This window comes from Anabrus simplex, chromosome 5, assembly GCF_040414725.1.
Source record: "Anabrus simplex isolate iqAnaSimp1 chromosome 5, ASM4041472v1, whole genome shotgun sequence".
NCBI classification, from domain to species: Eukaryota; Metazoa; Arthropoda; class Insecta; order Orthoptera; family Tettigoniidae; genus Anabrus; species Anabrus simplex.
In genome coordinates, this window is record NC_090269.1 from 186,673,963 (window position 1) to 186,693,729 (window position 19,767).

The following is a 19,767-nucleotide window of genomic DNA, read 5'->3' on the forward strand; positions in this document are numbered from 1 at the left end:
TCCTTCGACTGATACGGAGCATACCACGTAGGTGCCAGGCTGTGATAAATGCTCGTGGAGGACATACATCATACTGAAACTCTCCAACTGTGATAAAAATCCACCCTGGAGAACTGTTACCACTTTGTTTTCACCCCTATTTGGACATTTCCATTTGTGTTCTGAAAATGAATGCAAATCCATCGATGTTCTTTTGTATACTCCAACGGTAAAGAATAAAGGTTTAGTTGGTAATATACCTGGGTGTGAGGTATTGTTTTGTCGAGCATGGCATACGTTCAAAAACATGTTCCCCTAATTTTTTTAAACTGTGTGTTTGTGGAAGTGCTCCAGCGTCTTCACGATAGCCAGTAGTTCATGGCAGGTCACATTAGTTCATCTTGGCTATGGATAACATCTTGCTGTGGTACTCTATCACCTTTTCCTGTCCATCCTGGATCTGTGACAGAATACTGCCAAACTCCACATTGTTGGTGTCTGTATCGACGACTAACTTTTTTGCAGGCTTGAGGTAACCAAGATAGGTGCTGAGCACTAGGACTCCTTGAATTACTGAAATACGGCCTCTGTCTCCAAAGACGAATGGAACGGTCTCTTCTCCTCTGTGAGCTGCGTGAGTGACTTCAAGATGTTGCTGAAGCTGATAATGAACCTCCTTTAGTAGGTACACGGACCGAGAAAACTCAGCTTCCACTTGTTCTTAACTACAGGCCACTTTCTCATGGCTTCTAGCTATTTCGGGTCAGTGCTACTCCCTCTGCTGATGCAATGCGGCTAGGTACTATACCTTCTGCTGGAATAGTTGCCATTTCCCTTTCAGGTGAGCAGTCTCTGGAACACTGGAGGTTTTCCAGGTGCTACTAGAACGTGTGTGCTACCACAATGATGTCACATAGGTAGACCAGGCAAGCATCGTGTGTGAATAGAGTTGCCAGATTTTTGAAATGTCAGTAAGAGACAGGTCATGTCGATGTGACATAATGATATTTCCTCAAGAAAACACGGAGATATAATTTACTGTACTATAATTAAATTGTAGGCACAAACTTCATCAGAGTATTTTGCTGTTTCATATTCTACATTCTGCCTTTGCTGGCGGGATCTAGTGTTTACAGTGCACTATGTCTTCTGGTATAGGCTAGAGCAATTTTGTTACTTTCATAGATCTGTCTCTGTCTTATTCTTGGCTTTGACGATATGAAAGTGACTGAGGTATGAGCGATGCTAGTAATGCCAATCCTTATGTAGCCAGTCCCTTCTATGAATGGTGTGAAAATGTTGCTCATAGGGTCGGTTGGTGTATGCATTTCAGTGAGCTTGGCAGACTGATATGTAATAGCAACATTGGCTCGGTGAGGAAAGCAACAGGAAACTACCTCACTCCTCATTTCCCTAGTACGCCTCTTCAGTGATGCCTAGGCCATCTATGACAGCTGATGGCAGAGCTGTTGAGGATCCCACCAGCGGCATCGCTGACGGACTGAACATACATACATATTCTACATTAAAAGTTTAAAACCCGTATTTTCTTAACATTTTACCTTTTTTTCATTTTACCATTTTTCCATTAAGCAAATCATGAAATTTCTAGACACTTATGATCAAAATTAAGTGAGACTTGAGTTTCTGACTTTATCAGAGTTGCTGACTATCTGTTCCTTTCATCATTTCATTTTTTTTTTTTAAGAGTTGAAAGAACTTTTTCAACATATGCATTCGAACCAGGTATTCATAGAAAAGATATTTAGAATAGAATATTTGAAACAGCACCTAAATTAACTTCAGAGTGACAATCACTCATTTTGAGTTCACATTACAACTCACCAAGCTCGATAGCTGCAGTCGCTTAAGTGCGGCCAGTATCCAGTATTCGGGAGATAGTAGGTTCGAACTCCACTGTCGGCAGCCCTGAAAATGGTTTTCCGTGGTTCCCCATTTTCACACCAGGCAAATGCTGGGGCTATACCTTAATTAAGGCCACGGCCGCTTCCTTCTCACTCCTAGCCCTTTCCTGCCCCATCGTCGCCGTAAGACCTATCTGTGTCGGTGCGATGTAAAACAACTAGCAAAAAAAGAAAACATTACAACTCCGATCAGTATCAGTACAGGTATATATAGCTCCAGCATCACCTAATTTAATGTTATGGGAAGAAGCTTTTTCATAAAAGCTGGAGAAATTTCAGTGAATTTCAAAGAATGAATCATTTCTTTAAAACCAGCAAATGTAGCTTCTTTCAAACGTAAAGCCTCTAGTTTCTTAAAAATATTAGCATCACTGAAGTCAGAAAACTTTCTCCAGATAATTTATTGCAGCATTATGATGCAGAATTGTTAGATGAAGAATGAAAATGAAAACCTACAACCTGTTTTCCAGTCTTTGACCGGGTGAGAGATGTAATGGATGAAACATATATGGGCTATTAGTACGATGGGGTCGCCACTCCCAAAGTGATTAATTAATGACTGATAGATGCTATGAAATGAGAATGGAGTGTGTTGCTGGAATGAAAGATGACAGGGAAAACCGGAGTATCCGGAGAAAAACCTGTCCCGCCTCCGCTTTGTCCAGCACAAGTCTCACATGGAGTGACCGGGATTTGAACCACGGTATCAAGCGGAGAGGGGCCGATGCGCTGCTCCTAGATGAAGAATAATGAATTGAAATGCAGGATCGGTAAATGCTACTGTAAACAGATTATTTTAACCATGGCAGAAGTGAGTTGTTAAAACGGGAGGGTACTTCAGACCTTTAAGTACGGAATACCTGGCAGCCCTATGTGTGAGTACTCTCAGCATGGACACGGACTCCATCAGTCGCTTGAAAGTCACACATATGTTACACAATCTGAGGGGCACAGCCCCTGGCTGGTAGAGAACACTGGCTTCTCCATGTACTTTAGGTGCAGTACCATGTGGCAATATTCTACTTTCAAGTGCAGGCCTGAGTACCACTGTGCTTCAGCTAAGGTGTCCAAGACATTGTCTACTCAGGGTAATGGAAAGTAGTCCTCCTTGGTAATGTCATTTAACTTCCAATAATGGATACAGAGGCAGAGCTCACTGTTCTTCTTTGCCAACTACAGGAGATGACCATAGACTGTTGGTTTCTTTGATTACCCCAGGATGTTTTGTGTCACTCAGCATCTGATCACTCTCTGTCTTCTTTTCTCCCCCTGTGGGTGGGGGCAGTAGAATAACACCCATGGTATTCCCTGCTTGTCATAAGAGGCAACTAAAACGGGTCTCAGGGGCTCTTAACTTGTGAGTGTGGATTAGTGACCATGGGTTCTTAGCTGAGTCGTGGCATTGCTTCCACTTATTTGTGCCAGGCTCCTCACTTTCATCTATCTAATCTGACCTCCCTTGGTCATCTCTCGTTCTTTTCTGATCCCTATGGTCTTAGAGCATTCGAGGCCTAGGGAGTCTTTCATTTTCAAGCCCATTGTGGAACTTTTCTTTCTTTGGCTGATACTTCATTTTTGGAAGTGTTGGATCCCCTCTGTTTTTCCCTCTGATTAATGTTAGTGGTTGCCCAGATGTACTTTCTCTTAAAACAATAATTACTGCCACCTTTTGTCTTTTTTTGCCAGAAGTACCTGACATGGTGGTTGAGAGATAAGGATTGTGTCGTCGGTGTTAAAGAGATGGAATGCCCTGTCAGTTTTCCTGTAGTCACCTCCAGTTATCGTAAATATGTCTTGGAACATCACTATCGGCCTTTTGAGCTCCTCAAACTGATCTGTCTCTAGATCACCTTCTGGACTTGTTGTCTGTCTCCCTAGTTTCAGGTGCCTGAGTATTCTTGTCATCTGCTGGTACCACGCAATCGACCAGTTCATATGTTCCGAACTCGGTCCTGCTGGGTATCTGTTGATTCCATGACATCAAATGAAGAATTCGTCCTGGCACACAGCTTCATACTGGCATGAGCATCTTGGTCAGGCAAAGCCCAAATTCAGTAGCTGTCAGTTTAGGTTCCAGTACTCTGTTGTCCTCCTCAGGAGATCCCTCTTGTTGTGTCGTCACCACCTCCTCACTATGAGCCAGTATCACTTCCTTGTTGGGTAGCATTACCCTCACTACTCAGAGGCATGTTCTAGAGCATCAGAATATAACTTCTTGATAACACAGCCATAGTACACATTGTTCCATTTCGGCGGCCTCTTCATAAGCACGAAGCGTGTCCCAGGATGACTTCATTGATGATATTCGCAATAAAGGCCCAAATCCTTAGATTTCTCAGCCCCTAAGTCAGATCCAGTAGTGTCTCTTTCAGGACTGGTATGGTGTCTCTTGAAGCCATCCTAGCATATAAGGGCAGATTAGCTCCCTCTCTGTCTGCGCCTTGGCGATGTCCAGCCTAACCATCCATGATCACATTGTCGTCGCTCCTCTCAGTGGCTACATTCAACGAGAAGCAAAGGGATGATATAGATGTTGATTCCCAAAGGGAACCTGAAATATTTGCTCCAAATGAGTAAATTTATAATACCAATATAGTTGGTTTGTTATTGGACATTATAAATTTTCCAGCTAACTCATTCCTGGTTGCCAGTGTTTCGTCCCAGTGTGCTAAGTTGGGCTCATCAGCACACCTACCAAGGTGCATGGCTAGTGCATACCATGGAGACCAACCGATGAGTCCAACTTAGCACACTGGGACTGGGCCTGTCCTTAAATTAAGAAGTAGCTTTTACTACCATGATAAGAGGTGAAGATTGCATCTAAAACGTCACTTCATTTACTTTGCTACGTCTTTATTTGATTTATCTCACTACAAGCATTCACAATCCAATTACTTCTTAAAATGTAAAAATGTTCACCCTGTTCAAATCTTGAGCTTTATTTGGCATTCACCATTCTCACCTCTCTTGACTACAGTGCTAATTTTCATACCATACTGCCAACATTCCCATTCAATTTCCAACAAGCTACACTGAAATATATGTAACAGATTATGTCAGTGTTTTCCGGGCTTGTAGGCTGTGGTCCAGTAGCATGTGATGGTCCATGGCCTACAAGCCCAAAAAACACTGACGTGATTTGTAGCACCGGCTCTGAAAGCCTCAATTGCTATATGTAACAGAATTGAACAAAACATCCAAGTCGTCTGTAAAACCCAAATTGCCTGACTGAATTCCACCCTACCAGTAACTTATGTCTGATAGATTGTTAGCCCAAGAGCTGAGTGGATCCTCAAATAGCACCACGAACGGTTATGTGGTTATACTTGACTTATTTCCTGTATCTCCTAAGTGGAGGGCATCATGTGGTTATAGGAAAACTGCAAAAACCTATGGCAGTGCCACAATGACGTGTGCTAAGATGAGGAGTGAGGAAGTTTTTCTCAGTGCGCCAGAAAGTGCTATTGCAGCACCACTGACCCTACAAGTAACACCTTTCATAACTCTTGGATGCACTAGTAATGCTCTGAATGTTTCTGCTGCTCAGCACCACTCAAACCTCTGTAGCATCCATATTCTCACAGCCATGGATGAGACTGAGACTTTGGTGGAAGATAGATTCTTTTTTGTTTTGGCCTATGCCAAGAGACAGATGCACAAGTACTGCATCCATCAATAAATGGCTACAGGCAGACCTGCAAACATATGCCCTTAATAAATGATTCTTTATGAACAATATTGTAAAAGATTCTCACTTCAGCATGATATTTTAAAAACATACATTTCAGCATACAGTACTGGTACTTGATACCTTCATATCCAAGTGCAGATAGCATCTTTCTCCTTAGTACTCTGTCATTTATGACTTCTCTAGGTCTACCAAAACCTACATTTTACTGTCTATTTTCCATGTATTATTTTTCATTTACTTGGCACATAACTGAGAAATCTGACCCTGTCTGCACGTTTTTGTTCTTAAGACACACTGGTTTCCATCTATCATTCTAGCTGTGGTTCTAGGTACTCTCCACCATATTCTCAACTTGAATTTATGTTGTGTAAGAGGCCTTGACATTTAATAGGAAGACACTTTGGGGCTGATAATGTTGTTTTGCCCCTTAAATAGAGTGACCTCAAAGTATGATTTTAGTTAACTAATAATCTTTAAATCACTATAACAATGATTTATTATTAAATAGTATCCTCCTTATTCAATACATTATGGTATAATGTGAATTTAAAAAACAAATTTCACATTTGTCACATTTATACAGGTTTCGATCTTAATTGGACCATCGTCAGTAGGCTGCTAAAAATTGAAGTGTGTCATAGTTAAAAACATTAAAATTGAAGAAAGAATGATGTTGTGAATGTTAAAATGTTTTTATTTTAAAAAAAGTTTATATTCTTAATAAGTCATGTTAAAATCTTTAGTTTGCATTGTTATCCACTTGTCATAATATCCTCTTGGTGTTTCATTATTTAAAAGTCTGCTAATTGGACTAGGCGGTATCTGATCATTAATTTATGTTTTGTGATTTGGTTTGGCCTGAATGAAAAATATAATAAAATAAGTAAATAATTATAATAAACTTATCTTTGTGATACTTACTGAAATGTGAAATAATTTTACAGTAAATTTGTACATGTAACATAATGATTGTATGACGGACAGTCCATGTTACGCAGTATCATGAACAAAAGATCTAGATAGTGCCCTCACACCCTCACAAAATGAACAGAAATTGCTAAATCTGATTGTTTTCTAGTGCTTATGACATTTAAATAGTGTAAGTATACTTTTTGTAAAAGAACTATGCATTACATTATTAACAGGAACATTTGCTTCACATTCATGTTAAAACTTTAGATTGTGACATAAACCAGTCAGTCTTCACGCTAAGCAATCAACATAGCTTTATGTATGACTTCGCTTGATACACCTCTTATTGACCTGTATGATGAGAAAGAGACATACCACATTGATCTAATATATAGACATTGTAAAATTGCATACACATAATTTTAGTAATATTTAATTATCAAATGGGCTTCTGCTAAGGCACGAGGCTTTTTATTCCTTTCTCTTGAACCGTTGTATTTGTCACTTTCTCTGTTTTATTTACTTGGCATAAACCCAAAAGATTAATAGTGGATGTCCAATATTTTGAGCCATTAACATTATTAATACATCAGTAAGCACTGAAATGAGTCTTTTACAGAAAAAGTGTATACATTGGCCTTAGTATAAGTAAAATACTTTACCATAATATATAGTAGAAGTATCTTTTCTAATTGGTATCTTTTGCATATTATTTACAGAATGTCATTGGTGAAGTGTATGAGGTTGATCAGCCAATGTTGGAACAACTTGATATCCTGGAAGACCATCCTAATTTCTATGTTAGACGAATTGAGGATGTTAGAGTAATGGATAATAAAGAAGGGCTTGTCATCAACTGTTGGATCTATTTCCTTCAAAACTTCAAACCTGGGATGTTGAAACAAGAACTGTTTAAAGAATATAGCTCATCTGGACCTCATGGCCTAAAATATTTAGAAAGGTACTTGCGTGATCCATCGTTTAATATCATACAAGAGGTCCGGTCTGATTGAAAGTCTTTGACACATAACCAAGTGTTTTGAAAATTATACATTCTGTACATGGCATGCTATTATCAAATCGTAGTTTTGTGCAAGTGAGTTTTCTGTGAGGACCAAGCAAGTTGGCTACATGGTACTGGCTGAGAAGCTGTAAGCTTCCATTCAGGAGATAGTGGGTGGTTCAAACCCGACCATTGACAGCGCTGAAGATGGTTTTCCACAGGTTTCCCATTTTTACAACAGGCAGATGTTGAGGCCATAGCCACTTCCTTCCCAATCTTTGCCTTTTCCTATTCCATTGTCTACTCGCAAAAAATAGATGAAAGCTTTGTAAAAGGCAGCATAATTGTTCATCCACTGGGGTGCCTAGAAATAAAGGAGTTTGGAAAGTGAAAATTTGTTGTAAATTCTAGTATATAAAATGTATGTGAGTTAATGAGATGTTACAGCACTAGTAATAAGTACATAAAAGCTTTGTAAGAGGTGAGATCATTCTTCCACTGGGGTATCTAGAAATAAAGAAGTTTTGAATGTGGGAATATGTTGCAAATTCTAATAGATAAAATGGATTTGATTTATAACATTTGTATTACATAAATATATGATTTACTTCAGTATATATATTAACCGATTTAAAGTGATTATTCTGCTAAGTGTGCAATATACCATTGTTTGCAATAATTAAGTCACAATAATCAATCACAATTCTTTCTTTTTAGCACCTGGTATGGCTCAACCACGGTTGAGAAGTGAAGTGGGTTAAAGCCGACTCATGGTCATCCCAGAAGTAGTTTTCCATGGCTTCCCATATAGGATGATGATTATAATTTTTATAACATTAATTTTTCTTATGAAGAAGTGTATGTCACAATTTGTCCTCTTAATTTTATATGTACATTTTACAATTTTTCCTACTTTTAAGAACTTCATTCAAGCTTATTTGTCTACTAATTTCATTCCAAGCTATTTCTACACTGACAGCTCAAACATTCTACTTAGTCAAGCTGTTCATCTCCTTACTTTGATATCTTCCCAGCCCATGGTTTCCAACATTTTTGTAACTCCACTCTTTATGTTGGATATCACCCTGAACAAATCATGCTGCTTTCCTTTGAATCTCTTCCAGTTCTCGTATCAAGTAATTCCCATGTACTAGAACCATACTCTAACTGGGGTCTTACCACTGACTTATACATCCTCTCCTTTACATCCTTACTGCAACTCCTAAATACTCTCATAGCCATATGAAGAGATCTGTAACCTTTATTTACAATCCTATCCAGTGAAGATCTTTCTGTATATTAACACATACAGTTATTGCCGTGAGTTTATGTAATTGAAACTTAGAGGGCATTTCCTCTTTGTGAAACAGAACAACCTGACTTTTTACAGTGTTTACCATCATATCATTGTCTGATGTCCATCTCACAAATCTCTCCAGGATTTTTTACAGTCTCTCACAATCCTGTAAATTATTTATTGCTTCATACAGTATAACATCGTCTACAGAAAGCCTTAGCTGTGATTCCAGTTCCTTACTTGTAGCATTTATAAAGAAAACACAGAGGTCCAATAATACTGCTTTGTGGGCAACCCCCCTACCTCCCCTGCCTTTTAATAATTACACAATCAGATAATGCTTCTTGAAGCTTTATTGTCTAGAAATTTAGCTACCCATTCAGTCACTTTTTTGCTTATTCTATTAGCCCTCATTTTTATCACTAATCTTCTATGATCCATTTGACCTGATGAATCTAAAATACCTGCTATATCTTGCTGGAATCCTACAAGTTAAGCCTAAACCTGAACTGCCTTCTAACAAACCAATTAGTAAATTTTCAAAAGTGTCTAATATAATCAGAAATAATGCTTTCCAAGACCTTACATGTTACACTGGTCTGTAATTATCTGCTCTGTGTTTATCACCTTGTACACTGGGGCTACTATTTCAACTCCCCATTCATTTGGTATAGCTTCTTCATGCAAACAGTAATCAATATGTACTTCAGATGTGGTGCTATATCCTAATCTATTGCTTATTGCCTATACCCAAAAATCTTCTCAATTCTAGCTGCCTTTCTAGTTTTCAACTCTTGTATTTTTTGTAAATATCTTTGTTATCATAAGTAAATTTTAGTACTTTGTTACTATTAGTCACCCCCTCTCTGCATGTTATCTTATATCCAACTATCTTTACATAATGCTGACTAAATAATTCTGCCTTTTGTAAATCCTCATATATGCACTTCCCCTTGGTTATTTATAATTCCTGGAATGTCCTTCCTGGAACCCATTTCTGCCTGAAAGTACCTATACATTCCCTTCCATTTTTCACTCAAACCCATAGGACTGCCAATTATGCCTGACATCATGTCATCCTTAACTGACTTCTTCACTAAATTCAATTTCCTAGCAAGTTCCTTCAATTTTTTCTTAATTTCACAACTTTTCCTAACTCTATTTCTTTTCAGCCTGCACTTCCTCCTTAATCTCTTTATTTCTCTGTTATAAAACAGTGGATCTTTACCATTTCTTACCCTCTTTAAAGGTACATACCTGTTTTCACACTCCTCAACAATTGCTTTAAACCCATCCCATGTTTATATTTACCATTTTCCAGCATTCATAATTACGTTTTCTAAACTCCCTTGTGTCTTCCTTATCAATCACATGGTTGCCTAATATTCCTACTTCTACAAACTTCCTTTATATCACATTTATTTTTAACTACAGCAAAAACAGCTTTGTGATCACTTATACCATCTATCACTTCTGTTTCCGTGTAGAGCTCACCTGGTTTTATCAGCACCACATCCAGAATATTCTTCCCTGTAATTGGTTCTATCACTCTCCTTTCCAGATAAACTTATTTATCAATTGTTGGTCAACCAGTTACTACTGAGCTGCATTTAGGGCAGGCGCCCAGGTGGCAGATTCCCTATCTCTTGTTTTCCTAGCCGTTTCTTAAATGATTTCAAAGAAATTGGAAATTTATTGAACATTTCCCTTGGTAAGTTATTCCAATCCCTAACTCCCCTTCCTATAAACAAATATTTGCTCCAGTTTGTCCTCTTGAATTCCAACTTTATCTTCATACTGTGATCTTTCTTTCTTTTAAAGACACTGCTCAAACTTATTCGTCTACTAATGTCATTCCACGCCATCTCTCCACTGACAGCTCGGAACACTCCTTTTTCCCTAGTCTTCCCAGCCCAAATTTTGCAACATTTTTGTAACATGCTTTCTGTCATCTGCATTACCATCCCAGTTAACATTTGGTCAATTTAGGTCACTCGCTACAATTACGTTGCTTTCAGTGTCATTTCTCACATAGCCAATTATCTTATAAAATAATTCTGTGCCAGTGTCACCCTTTCTATGTCTGGAAACCCCAAAAACATCAAGTACCAGGCGCGTACGGTTAGAGTCGCGCAGTTTTGAGCTGGCATCCAGGAGATAGTGGGTTCGAATCCCACTGTTGGCAGCCCTGAAGATGGTTTTCCATTTTCACACCGGAAATGTACGTTAATTAAGGCCACGGCCGCTTCTTTCCCACTCCTAGGCCTTCCCTATCTCATCGTCGCCATAAGACCTATCTGTGTCGGTGTGATGTAAAGCAAATAGCAAAAAAAATATACCCATCAAGTTGCCTGTTATCTTTACAGTTGAGCTTTACACCTTCAATCTCATGTTTCTCATCCTTAACTCTTTCATAGCTTACAAGTTCTTCTTTCATCAGAATGAAATCTCCCCTCAGAATGAATACTCACCCTCCTTTCGAATCTATCCTTTCTCTTCGATAAACACTCCAGTTGTTACAATTCTTGTTTTTATTTTCCACTTAATTCAATACATAAAAATATTTGTTGTCTCTAGGAGGACATTTTATTACAATATAACAATAACAGGGACATGTTTCGCTCATTATATCGAGCATCTTCAGCCTCATTTGAACAAATATCTCAAGGTTAAGTCTTTACATTGAACCTTCTTATAATTAATTTGTTCATTAAAATTGTTTTACACCATTAAAATATTACCACTAGTTAACACATAAATTAAAAGAATTAACAAATTAAAATATAGCTGTGATGGACTAGATACTGATCACAGTTTACTGATGTCCAAATCATAGTAATGTTCTAAACATCTGTAAAATTTGGCTAAAAATCTTGTTAATTCCCAGTTTTGGTGCTAAGTTATTTTTCTAAGTATAAATGTCCTATTTGAAATTAATGATGTTAGAGGATTTATTTTATTAAAAGATTGTGCAATGAAGGTTTCTGGTATGCTGGAAACATCATACTAGTAGTGCTCACCGGTTCTCGCCTAGTTTGTCAACCTATTTTTACACTGATCTGTTTGTTATTGAAGCGTGGTTAAACGGGAGACCAATAAATGTTGCTTAGTTTCTGGTGTGTTGTTTTACTGCAACATTTGTGGATAAATGTGTCTGTAACAAAATAATATTATGAGTGTGTTGTTTGTAGTTGTTTGTTGTTATGAAAAATTCTTGTGGTTGGAATTTTACTTACCCCTTTATTCATGCTTTAGTGCCGAGCTTTGCTTTTTGGAGTACTGAGACTATTTGTTATCGTGTTTTTAATTCTTGTGTTATATGAATGGGGTGGGTGTGGTGGACAGCGAGTCGGAGGCGTAGGGGAAGAAACTGTTGGCGGAGCATTAGGCTCTGGTGTAACGTGGAGGGTGAGTAGGGGGCGTAGGGGAAGGAACTGTGGGCAGGGTGTTGAATACGATCTACATTGTAGTGGGGGGTCTCTATATGCTATCGAGGTGGGATTTGTGTTTGTTAACGTGTTGGAAGGTTTATAATTGAATATTTTGAAGATTTTACTATTTTCTGATTTGAGAACTTGTAGCAATTGTAGCAGTTGCTCTATTAACGGGCTTTTTATTTTGATTGCATCATTTAGGTTTTTTTTTCCTTATTGAAATACTGATCCAAATATATATAAATGTTTTCATACTTGGTCATTAACTTCCCTTTCTTGATCCTTTTTATTATTTTGAGGTCCCTGTCTATTGTACTTTTTTTTCTATTTGCTTTACATCACACTGACATAGATAGGTGTTATGGCAACACTGGGATAGGAAAGGCTTAGGAATAGGAAGGTAGTGGCCGTGGCCTTAATTAAGGTACTGTACCCTATAGGGCATAAACAACACTGCAAGGTCGATCTTACCTTCTTACCTGTTATTTGATGAATGCGCCAGCCCAACTGCAGTCGGCAGGAAAAGGTCATTTACAGGGTTCTTGCGAACGAAAGTAGGGAGATAAAAAAAAATTTGTTCTATACGTATGCTTACGAAATGAGGAACACAAACGCATTTACTAACATTTTGAGCCAAAGTTGTGTATTCTTAAACCAACATTTTCTTTTCTTTTATATTACAATTGATTGCACTAATAGTGCTAAAATGGATGCCCCAAAGGCTCACATCATAAATCCAGAGATAAACATAAAAAAAAAATATACACTAGCTGGTTGATGTCGTGCGGAAGTCGATAAGTGAACCAAGGAAACAAATGTGTCCTTACACGGAACAGCATCGCTGTACCTACAAATAAAGTATATGATGCCAGGGTGAGAAATTGTCCTGCAGAAATAAAGCCACTAAAAGGTTCCCACACATATTTGGGAAAATGCATACAACAAAATAGTAAGTTTGAACCTACAACTACAGGCATATCCTTTCTAATCTCGCATGAAATATATATTTTATGGATATGAACCAAGGTCCATTAAAACAAACGTTATATTTACAAAATGTACTGATTAAGCTAATTTTCTTAGTGCCCAGTTTCTACCTAACGCACCACAATTTACAAACAAAATAAAGAAAGTAAGAGAGAAAGAAAGAATGAATGAATGAAACCGCCGTCGCATGCCTGTCTCACCTGTGAGAAGGAATTCCTCACACCCCCGTCTATTTAAAAATGGCTGCGAGGCTCCCTGCTGTGCAGGCAGGGGAAACGACCTCCAAGTCTTGGCCGTGAAACACACCCTCACCACAAACAAAAATAAAAACATAGCCTAGTTTCCAAGCATGCAGAGCTCTGCTCTTGCTTCAACCTTGTCTCTGCACATGACGAAGATCGCCACATAATGAGTGAGGAATCACATGTATTTCTGTAACTGTCCAACGCCCGTGACAGACCGCCCAGGGTCTCGATTATACCCTATGGAGTATTACACTCTGTTATACACATCAACCTCGCCGTCAACCCAATGCGACGTGTTCCTATTAACCCTCAAGTCTAGGGTTCAATCCCTTACTTGGCAGAGTACGAGGGGTCGCAAATATACGTGACATAGCCTACGGTGTAGTTTCATTACACTCACAGTCAATCAAACTCAATACAAACACGAAGTAAACAATTAAATCCAGGCCGCATGCGTGCTCTACATTATGCAGACAGATTCCCTTCCCAACATAAGGGTACTCTATCATTAATAACCCATAATTACAAGCAGATATCGTCTGATGCCGGGCACTAAGAAACATTGATTTAAGCTCGTACTTAAGCTTCCCTACGACTATGTGTACAGCAACACTATCATTTAAACTACCTTAATCCTTGCTTTCTATAAAAATAAAATAAAAATGTATATGCCTTACCCTAAAATATATAAAGAAAATACCTCAATAAATGGCCTAATGGGCCGTAATCATATTCCCTACTATATTTACAAATTAATCACCGTATTTCTGCATAACAACCCCCCAACCCTACACATATATATTAATTATTGTTCACTTATCTATCATCTTGGAGACCTCTTCCTTACCGTCCGGGTTGACTGCGGATGCTTAAGCAGTCATGGCGGCAGCGTTGTCCCAGATCGATCCCTTAGGTCCCGTCTTCCAGTGTACCATGTTCATGATGTCCTTTTCCGCCTGGGTAGCCCGTTGGTCGTCTTCTTGGGGTCGTGGACGGCAGTTCGTAACACCAGTCTCCTGCACACCTCACCGCTCTTCACTAAAATGAAATACTCAGTTTATTCACAGCACAGCACCTCCCGATCTATTTATTCCCTTTGACATGGGAATCAGTACTGGATATCTGGAATCTTGAAACTGACTCTACTATTCCTGCTCCACTAATCTAGTCTTCTACCTCTGACCGGAATAATACCAACTATCCTAGCTTATTGTTATTGGTATACTTTCGCCCGTCGCCACTCCTCTCTCATCGCCTCATACTGAAAGTCTACACAGGTAGCACTCTTTGCGTCACATACTTAAACACTCGCGGTCTCACCGCACACGTCTACATATTGTCATTCCCTTAAATTGCTACCGGGAATTTTACAAATCTAGAAGCTACTGAATCAAATTATCGCCACAACACTTATTAGTCACAATCTTTGTCTTAGACAAAGGTTTCTGGCGCGAATATCAGCAGAAACGCGACACGCACGGACAGCGATCTTATCATGGACTGAATACCTCCTTCGACATTTCTCTGCTCTTATAGAATCCAGGAACCCATGCGACTCGCTGGGAAGTCCCGGGAAACAACTTGAGATTGGTATGTGGCCTCGAAACATTTTCTCACGGCAGTCGGCCTCCCACGTAGTTATTTATTCGATTATATATTAATAGACTTTGAGGTACCTATGGCTTCGTAAAATTCTGGCACTGATTTCCATCCTATTACTTTCCTGTAAAACCTTCACATATAGGAATTACGACTCAATTTCCATAGCATGGTGAGCCTGTCTGTTCCCGCTGAAAATCTCTGTTAAGATGGCAGGTCTCTCCCCCAGACAAAATCCCATCTCTCTTTCTTTCTTCCTCACATATTCTTTCTTCATCACACATGACCACGCCTTGCCTCGGGAATCCCCTTCAGTTCCCGCGCTTGGTATAGCATCACGCCTTTACAGTTAGCGTCCTGCTGCGCATTATTTTATCAGCGTTAAATATCCATTCTTATAATTAACAGAATGGTACAGTACATTTGCCTGGTGTGAAAATGGGAGACCACGGAGGCTGAAGACTCTCAATATAATGAGTGAAACATGTCCCTGTTAGTGTTATATTGTAATAAAATGTCCTCCTAGAGACAATAAACAATTTTATGTATTGAATCAGGTGGAAAATTAAAACAAGAATTGTAACAATTAGTATTAAGTTCAATACGGGTAAAAACATGAAAATAATATACAAAAACACTCCAATTCCGGAAACAATTTCCACATCTGTAATATCATCTCTTTGTCATGATACAACTCGTATTACAATATCGGGTAAATATATATCTATTAAATTCTATTCCCTTCTATACAAGACTTCTAATGTTTACCACTAACAACTTAGTCATCCTTACGTGAATTCCAGCTATACTTCTATAACTGCTCCCTAACCCACCCTGTTTCTGTGAATGCACCTCTATATAACTCTTCTAAACAAACCTCCAAACTTATACGTACCAGTGCGGTCCAAGTGAAGGCCATCTGATTGCAGATCCCTATCTTGTACCTACCTATTAGGATATACAAATCTCACTCCCAGTTTCCTACATATCCACACCACTCCTCTGAGTTGTAGCCATCCCTTTTGCATAGTTGCCAAAAATCTGTTTGTGTTATTGAAATGTTACACTGCTGCCAAAAAATCTTCTATGGGACATGGGACATAGTTCCAGGAAAATTTTAACTCATGCTTTGATTGTCCACAAATAATGTGGAGCTGTATAGTAAGTGAGAGGAATACAAACTAAGATAAAAACTTCTCTTTTATCTGACACTATCAAAAGACTAGTACTGTAAGAAACAACAAAGAACATTTCTTTAAACAAAGATTTACTGTAAAATATAACAAAATTATCCAATTTTATTCAGATTTTATCACTGTTCAGAATTCCTGTAGAGGAGAAATTTTACTTGTAGAAGATTTGGGTGAACAACTTTTGTATTTATCACCTGAAAACAAAGAACGTCATTGTACATCTTTGATATGAATGTGAGGGAGAAAAGAAATAAATACTATGTTTTGTAATATTTACTGTACACAACATATATACATAGTACATACATACATACATACATACATACATACATACATACATACATACATACATACATACATTTTCATTATAGACCATTATGCCTTTCAGCATTCAGTCTGCAAGCCTCTGTGAATTTATTAAACGCACCACAATCCTCTGTTTGTAACTAGTTCTGTGGCCACGCTTACTTCTATACCTCTTATCCTTAAATTGTTAGAAACTGAGTCTAACCATCATCGTCTTGGTCTGCCTCTTCTTCTCGTATCCTCTGTAATAGTCGCATTATTCTCCTAGGTAACCTATGCTCCTCCACTCACTTCACATGACCCTGCCACTGAAGCCGGTTTATGCGTATAGCGTCATCTATTGAGTTCTTTCCTAACTTATCCTTTATCCCCTCATTTCAAGTACCCTCTCATTGTTCCACCTGTTTGTACCAGCATTCATTTTCGTTACTTTCATGTCTGTTACTCCTAACATATGAATAAGATATCCTGAGTCCACCTAGCTTTCACTCCCGTAAGGCAAAGTTGGTCTGAAAACAGACTGATGTAAAGATAATTTCGTTTGGAGGCTGACTTCTTTCTTACAGAATACTGTTGATTGCAACTGCGAGCTCACTGCATTGGCCTTACTGCACCTTGATTCTATCTCATTTAATTTACTACCATCCTGGGAGAACACACCCTTAAATACTTGAAATTATCTACCATTCCAGCTTTGTATTACCAATCTGACATTCAGTTCTCTTGGATTTCTTACGTACTGACATCAGTTTAGTCTTGGAAAGGCTAATTTTCATACCATACTCCTTGCACCTATGTTCAAGTTCCAAGATATTAAACTGCAGGCTAATGGTACAATATTCCATTAACACCAATTCATCAGCATATGCCAGACTGCTTACTTCATTTCCACCTACCTGAATCCTTCCCTGCTACTTGATACCTTTCATCAGATGATCTGTGTAAACTACAAACAACAGAGGTGAAAGATTGCAGCCTTGTCTAATCCCTGTAAGTACCTTGAACCAAGAACTCTTTCTACCATCAATTCTCACTGCAGCCCAATTGTCAACATAAATGCCTTTGATGATTGTAATAATCTACCCTTAATTCCATAGTCCTCCAGTACACCGAGCTCAATAGCTGCAGTCGTTTAAGTGCGGCCTGTATCTAGTATTCGAGAGATAGTGGATTCGAACCCCACTGTTGGCAGTCCTGAAGATGGTTTTCTGTCATTTCCCATTTTCACACCAGGCAAATGCTGGGGCTGTACCTTAATTAAGGCCACTGCTGATTCTTTCCAACTCCTAGCCATTTCCTATCCCATCATCGCCATGAGACCTATCCGTGTCAGTGTGACGTAAAGCAGATTGTAAAAAAAAAAAAAAAAAAAAGTCCTCCAATACAGCAAGGCAAACATCTTTTTCCTTGGTATACTCTCATAATGCTTTCTCTAGATCCACTAAACATAAACGTAGCTGTCTATTCCTCTTGGAACATTTTTCATTTACGTAGCGCATACTAAAAATCTGATCCTGATGGCCCCTCTGTGGTCTGAAATCACACTGGTTTTATCCATCTTCCTCTCAATTGCTGCTTGCACCCTCCCCACCAAAACGTCAGTGAGCACTTTGCCTGGTATACTGACCAATGAGATACCTCGGTAGTCGTTGCAATCCTTCCTGTTCCTTTGCTTATAGATAGGTGCAATTACTGCTATTGTCCAACCAGAAGGTATCTTGCTAATCTTATTACTCTGTGAAGCCATTTCATCCCTGCCTTCCAACTATATTTCACAATTCCATGTCTAATTTCATCTGTTCCTGCTGTTTTATGACAGTAGAGTTTATTTCCCATCCTTTCCACTTCATCAAGTGTAATTTCATCAACATCATTAGGAAGATTTCTTTTTATGTTGAGAAGATTTTCAAAATATTCCTTCCACCTGTCCACTGATTCTCTGGGATCTATTATGAGTTCACCTGAATTACCCAAAACATTATTAATTTCCATTTTCCCTTCCTTCCTAAGATTCTGTATTACTGTCCAGAAAGGTTTCCCTGCTGTTTGACGTAGCCTTTCCAGGTTATTACCAAAATCTTTCCACGACTTCTTTTTGGACTCATTAACTATTTGTTTTGCTTTATTTCCTTCATCTACATACAATTCCCTGTCTGCTTCAGTCCTTGTTTGGAGCCATTTCTGATATGCTTTCATTTTACGTTTACAAGCTGCTCTCATGTCTCCATTCCACCTACATGTACGCTTTTTCCCATCTTTACACACACTCATTCCTACGTATTCCCTTGCTGTTTCTACTACAGCATCCCTGTATGCCACCGATTCTCTTTCTGTATCATGAACCTGCTTACTGTCCATTGTTTGGAACTCCATTTCGTTCACCAAGTTGTTTCCAAGGAGTCCTTCGCCTGTCAAAAGGGACTGGGACTCAGTTACTCCCATAGGTCCGAAGCTTGCTTAAAACATTCTGAGCATGCTCGGTGAACGTTCTGTGAAGCAGGATGCTACCCTTACTTACACATAGTCCAAGTGAGGAACTGTCCTCCAACGGGTTAGGGACCCCCGGTGGATTGAATTTTCTTAGCCGCCTGAACGGAAGGAGGGCCATGATTCAGAATATGTCTGAGATGCCCACTCCCATTCCATAGCAACTGGTATGCCGACTCTCAGGACCACTTACTTGGCCACTGAGCCATTGCCAATAGTTGACAAACTAAGACGTGACTAACAGTAACCCACACAATGAAATATTGTCCAAATACATCACATTGCTAAAAACTTGCCTTGCCTTGAAATGACAGTGACTCATGATGTGAAGAGAATTGTTCACAGATCTACAGATGACATTCCTTCTTTGCATGTTATCAAGTATTTGGAACACTAAAGAGAGAATTCCAGTTTACTTCATTAATCATAAAATTATTTCCTTTCTTTGCCAGCTGTTTAAAATCTTTTTTGTCCCATCACAAGACCTTGAACCAGGTAGGGCTTTCCTTCTTTCTTAGCTCTTTGTATCAGGCACCCACTGTGTTAATGTATAAATTGATCCTGATTTCAAACTCCTTGCTTACTGCTTCTCGACTGTATCTCATTCGACCTATGTACGTCCAGCTGTCAAATATTTATGGGTGATTTGTGTAATACTAAGGGTCTGTAAAGCAAACAGGTACAAAGAGATCTGGGAAATTTGTTCTTA

General features: G+C 38.8%; 1 protein-coding gene across 4 annotated transcripts in view; it reads left to right on the forward strand.

Annotated features, from left to right (window-relative positions):
* Positions 1–19,767, forward strand: part of LOC136874751 (putative gamma-glutamylcyclotransferase CG2811) — a 77,353-nt gene that overhangs the window by 23,558 nt on the left and 34,028 nt on the right. For 3 of the 4 annotated variants that reach the window (XM_067148421.2, XM_067148418.2, XM_067148419.2), the window contains exon 2: positions 7,227–7,468. In XM_067148421.2, coding sequence (XP_067004522.1) covers positions 7,227–7,468 — 242 coding nt within the window. Of the gene's footprint in view, positions 1–7,226; positions 8,190–19,767 lie in introns of those variants that run through there. The other variant, XM_067148420.2, reaches the window with a different exon arrangement.